This window comes from Peromyscus eremicus, chromosome 5 (genome assembly GCF_949786415.1).
Source record: "Peromyscus eremicus chromosome 5, PerEre_H2_v1, whole genome shotgun sequence".
NCBI classification, from domain to species: Eukaryota; Metazoa; Chordata; class Mammalia; order Rodentia; family Cricetidae; genus Peromyscus; species Peromyscus eremicus.
Genome location: NC_081420.1, coordinates 70,639,297 through 70,644,927, shown reverse-complemented (window position 1 = coordinate 70,644,927; position 5,631 = coordinate 70,639,297). Strand labels below are relative to the sequence as shown.

General features: G+C 55.1%; 1 protein-coding gene across 1 annotated transcript; it reads right to left on the bottom strand.

The window, feature by feature from the left end:
- Positions 1 to 3,148: 3,148 nt before the first annotated feature.
- Ptf1a (pancreas associated transcription factor 1a) lies at positions 3,149 to 4,492 on the bottom strand. The gene is made up of 2 exons (XM_059263662.1): positions 3,712 to 4,492; positions 3,149 to 3,364 (listed from the first exon to the last, which is right to left on the bottom strand). The coding sequence occupies exons 1-2, from the start codon at positions 4,490 to 4,492 to the stop codon at positions 3,165 to 3,167; spliced, it is 981 nt and encodes a 326-aa protein (XP_059119645.1). The 3' UTR covers positions 3,149 to 3,164.
- Between the last annotated feature and the right edge of the window lie 1,139 nt (positions 4,493 to 5,631).

The window sequence follows — 5,631 nt, the reverse complement described above, 5'->3', positions numbered from 1 at the left end:
GTTTGCAGAAGTGGCTCCCCTGTCCTCTTTGGACTTCTCTAGGCCTTCCCCGCTTCAAGAGTCCCCCACCCCCACCCCAAGTTCATCTCAAAACTGGAAGTTCACCAAGAGAATGAAAAGAAAGGGCATGGTGCCTGTGCTTTCCAGGCTCTGGCAACAGGAAGCCACCTTTTTCTTGGAAGTGGGGTGGCATCTCTCTCTTAACATCATGACAAGAAACCCCTGATGGCTTGCCCACCTGAAGTGTAAGGGAATGAGAGGGATGGGGGAAAGGAGCTTTTACTAAATATTGTCCTTGATGTTCAAACTGGAACCCAGATCGGTTTGGTAATCTGGAAAGGAGAAAGCAACGTAGACTGGAGTTGAGGCGGTTTTGGCAGGAGAGGGTATGGAGTTGAGGAGAGAAGGGCATGCATGCCACAGCACACCCCACTTTCAACAAAGTGTTACATCTTTTGCAGCTCCCCCCCACCCCACCCCTGTGGCCAGCAGTGGAATCTGGACCACTGAGCAATGATTTCGATAGCTCTGCAGTAAAGATCATAAAATACACCCCTGGCTGGGTTCACAGCTTCTTTATTATGCTAAATGGTGAGGGCCACCAGGGTGAAATTTAAAGTCTTTCCCTTAGTGGTGGCAGGCCAGGGTTCAGCGCAAGGGCTGATGGGTCAGAAAAGCAAGGCCTGGCAAAGCCTCTCCATAGCCACCCAGCAATCTGGCTACCTCCATTATTTTCATAAGCAATTTTGTTTTCTAATTTGGAGTGTGGTGGGGATGGGGGAGCATTGACTTAGGACTTCTGAATGCCCATCACTCAAGTTGTCCCCCACATGGTCTTCCCAGTGCCAGGCTGTATTTATGAGCCAGAGATGGCTCAGGCCAGAGACTCTCCAGCCTGGCTCCCCTGCGCCCAGCACAGCTCAGGCCTCACTGATGCCAAAGGAGGCTCTGAAATGATACGTTTGTTCTGCTTTTACTGCTGTATATTTTAAGAAAAAGAATTGCTACACTGGAATGAATAGATTATGAGTAAATAAAGAGAAACTGTCAGTCTCTTTGAAGATTGTGCTTAAAGGGACTTGCCAAGTCAGGGCACAAGAGTGACAAGATAGAGACCTTGGTGCTTTGCACGCTTAGCTGGGCTCTTCCGCTTCATCTGCACAGCACTAAAGGATGTGTTGATGCATTGAATCACAAAAAAAAAAAAAAAAATTGGCATTCAAAATAAAAGGTGCCACACCACAATGATTGTAGTGTTTGAACTGTGAAGTGCTACACTGCCCCATCCAATCGAAAGGCAGGTCTACACAGAAGGAGAAAAAAAAAGATACACTTTCATAACTTATAAGGAAGTTGAAGTCTAACATTTGACTTTCTAATGAGTGTAATGAGATTACATGCCTGATGGGAGCATTTGTACAAAAGCAACTTTCGTGTTTAATGAGGCCGTAATACAAGGCAAAAATCAAATTATTATTTTTTTCTCCTTCTCAAACATCTCCAGAGTAAAACCAGCTTTTAGGGAAAGAGGAGGTGGGAGAAGAGGAGAAGGCTGGAGGAGGTGAGGGGGTTCATGGCTCAAGGCCTGCTGGGGAGCGTCGCGACCCAGAATCTTAGCGTGTCTGGCCAGGCTGCTCTGCAGGGTCGGTCCAGCTCGTAGCCTCGCTTTAATTACTCTTGGATGAAGTCCATGGCACCCGCGGCGCGCGCGGGGGAACCCCTCGGTGGGTCTGAAACTAGGTTAAAGCGATTAGCATGCTGTCTGTACGCGGTCCTCCGGCCAGGCGCGCGCGCACGCGGTGGTTGGGGGGAAGGGGGGGGGCGAGGGCAACAGGAAGACAGCGCGGTCGCACTTTGACTCCCCAGGTTTGCGCTGCTCTGAGAAGCAGCTCACCTTGACCCGGCCTGCGGTGGCTCCAGAGTCCAAGGTTCCATGCCAAAGCGAGCGTCTCCTGCCCTGCCCCCACGCGCCGACCTCTCCACTAGCCACCAAGAGCCCAGACAGCACTGGCCGGGGGGGGGGGGGAGGGGGGGGCGGGGCGAAGGGGGGGGGCAAAGCCCGCAGTGGCCAGGGGGGAGACAAGTCCAGCCCAGGCTTCTTCGGCTTTCTGGCTGAGGGTCCAGATTTCTCCATCGCTTCTCTTTCGGTTCGCTAGAGGGCGACCCCGTTACCTCTGCCTCAAACTGGCCTTCCTCCTGTTGTGGGCAGAGGAGGACTAAGAACTGTTTTAAAAATAACCCAAGTGTAGAGGTGGCCGGGTGGGGGTGGGGGTGGGGTGGAGCGTTCCTCTCGGCCTTGCCCCAAGCCCCTGAAAGTTGTGAGGGGTCCCCTGACTTCAACAAGGTCAACTACGCCGGTTCCTTTCAGGGGAGAGTCTGAATTTCAGGAACCTGATGCGTAAGGGAGGAAAGGGGGCTTCAGGGCCCAGCTCTAGAGCAGTGCAAGCAGAAAAGCCCTCTGCCCTGCCTGGCCTCTCTGATTAGGCACCGTGGCAGTCACTTGGGCATGCCAAACATTGTCCCCAAACCTCAGCTTTCCCACTCTAGAAAGTGGGAATAATAAACTACCCATGACCTAGCTGTCCCGTGAGGTGTTCGGTAGTCAGGGTACAGACAGAGGCAAGCTGTACTATTGAGAGCCAGCATGACAGATGGGTGGCTGTCAGAGATCTGGGATTTATTCTCCCATCTACGCCCACTCCCCTTCAGACCAAATCTAAACGAAATGTAGTTTACTCCTAGACGTTCGGATTTGAGCCTCTGTTTCGGTCACTTTTAAGGAAGTCAATTCTTTTGAATGCAGTTACTCCTATGATCTACAAACAAATAGCTTTATAGAAACACCAGCGAATAGCATTTATTAACAACGCTCAGAAATAAACCGAATCTGGTATTAAATAAGCGTGAAAACTTCTGGCCAGAGTTCTTCCAACAACTCAGAGTTCGGCCAAAGGTGCCGGGGAAAATCATCCTCTGTTGCATATTATAGAATATTATGATAAATTATATAAATTATATCTTTAAAAAGAGACAATCTATTTCATTAACTCAACAGAATAATAAATAGATAAATAACAAACAGTTGATTGCCATTAGAAAAATGCGATCTTTAAATTACATTTACATTATAGGTATTTACACCGTACGATGTGCACAGAGACTTCTCAGGACATAAACTCAAAAGGTGGTTGGTTCTCTATGTTGTCGAAAGATTTACTGTTGAGTTTTCTGGGGTCCTCTGGGGTCCACACTTTAGCTGTACGGATAATATTTTGTTCTTTGAGCTGTTTTTCATCAGTCCATGAGAGAGAGTGCCCAGCAAGAGGAGGGAGGCCATAATCGGGGTCACTGGGGGAGGGGGAGCCTGGGAAGGAGAAAGGAGAAAACAGATTGTGAACACCCAACTACGTTCCCAGAAGTCACCCATGGTCCTTTAGGGTCCCCTCTGAAGCAACTGAGACACTTCTCTACTCCACCCCTCAAACTCTCAGCGCCCTCTCCCTGGAACCAAAGGAGGTGCATGTCTGGCGAGGACGCTCGTCCTCCAAGTTTGGGTCAAGCATCAGAAAACAGAACCGAAAGGTTGTCCTTAAGGTTCCTAGTGCCCACCCATGGTCCGTCCTCATCAATCAGCCCCGTGCGCCAGACTTCCTAACATCCTGTCTCTGTCCCTGTCCCCCTCAGCGGGTGCTAAGACACAGACGCACTTACGGGTGCCTCGATGGCAGATGATGACTTTCTGGGCCTGGTTACCCGGGCTGTCCCCGCCCAGGTGCCGGCTGCCACCTGGGCCCCCGCAGCCACCTGTGCCACCACCGCGCAGCGGCAGGTCCGCCTGCACCAGCTCGCTGAGGAAGTTGATGTAGCCGATGGCCAAGCGCAACGTATCTACCTTGGAGAGGCGCTTTTCGTAGGGCAGCGTGGGGATGTGCGAACGCAGCCCCTCGAAGGCGTCGTTGATGGACTGCATGCGGCGCCGCTCCCGCACATTGGCCGCTTGTCGCAGCTGCTGCAGCTCCGCCTCGGAGCGCACGCGTCGCCGTCGCCGTGCCGCTGCCGCTGCCGCTGCGGCCGCCCGGTTCAGACCACGGAGCCGCGCCCCGGGGGACAGCACCGCGGTGCAAGGGTAGGCAAGGCACGAGGGCGGCGAGCCGGGAGAGTAAGGGAAGCCGCCTAGGGGCGCCCCTGCCTCGCAGCAGTAGCCGCCACTGTCCTCGGGCTCGCTGGGGTCCCCCAAAGGCTGCGAGGCGAGCGCGTGCGGGGCGGCCGAGGGCGCGGACTGCAGCAGCAGGCACGCCCCGTCGCGGTAGCAGTATTCGTGCAGCTGATGGCTGAGAAACTCCACCTCCGCCTGCTCGTCCCCCAGCAGCTCGTCTCCATCCTCCAGAGGGTCCCGAGAAGACTGATCGGTGAAGAAGTCTTCCTCATCGAAGTAAGCAGACGGGAATGTGTCCAGGCCCCCGGGGAAGTGCTCCAGCAGCACGGCGTCCATGACGGCCGCCGCCGAGGCCCAGAGGGACTGCTGCGCTGCTTGGGGTGACGCTTAGTGAATGATCCGTGGCAGTTCGGGCAGGTCCCGCAGCCCCTCCCTCGTGGGGCTGGCGCTGGGGAAGGCGAGGCGGCCGCGGGTCCCCGCCCTAGGGCCTCCCTGGAGTGCGCGCTGCGGCTGGCTCTGGCTGGCGCTGGGGCTGCACTGGGGAGGGCTGGGACCCGCTTTTTGGAGCTGAGGGCCGGCACGCGAGGATTCTTATAACTACATCCACAGGCGCGTGCCAGGGACCCCGCGCGCCAGCCAATCAGAGCGCGGGGAGCGGGCTGGGAGGGGACCCGCAGGACGGACAGTCGCAGGGGCGCTGTCCTCAGTTCCCAGCTCTGGCGGCTGAGCGAGGTGCAATTCCTCCAGCTCCCGCTTTCTTTGGTACCTGCCCAGCGCTCAGCTCCCGGGGCTACCTACAGCCCGTGACGCCCTCCTCTGGTCCTCAGAGCTGCTCAGCGCAGCTCTGGGTTTCCTCTGCTGGGCTGGAACATCTACCCAAGGTCCCCAAGGCGTGAGGGACTGGAGTCACATCCAACCAGCCTCCAGCCGGCAGCGCTGCAGTCTTGCTCAGAGACCGGTCGGAAACGTTTCTCTTCATACCCGGGGCATACAACGGGTGCTCCAGCCTGGATAAGGTTTGGGGCTTCCTTGCCATCATCAGACCCTTCAAGGACTCTTGCAAGTTTGCAAAGGATGCGTAGAGGGTTGCTAGTGACCTAGTCCTGCTTCCTAAGACTTCCAGACGCAGCGCACGCAGTAGGTGCATGTCCTAGGGCGACACACGGAGTTGATCTGCCTCCCACTGCCCTCTCCAGCCCCAAGAAAGAGAGCCGAGACGGGAGGGGCAGGCTCCAGAGCCGCGCCATGGCGTGTGTTTCTTCCACAAGCAAATCCAGACCCTAGGGGTTCTGAGCAATAAACCGGCTACAAAAGGAGTCAATTGAATTGTCCAGTACCGAGCAGTCAGGAGTGGGGGTTGGGAGGTGCCATTGTAGTTAAAGGGCAGTGTAAATGATTTTCAAAGCCCGGGTTTCACCTTTCTGACTGGCCACCCGACCATCTTTGAGTGATTTCTCCCCCCCTCCCTCGCCCTT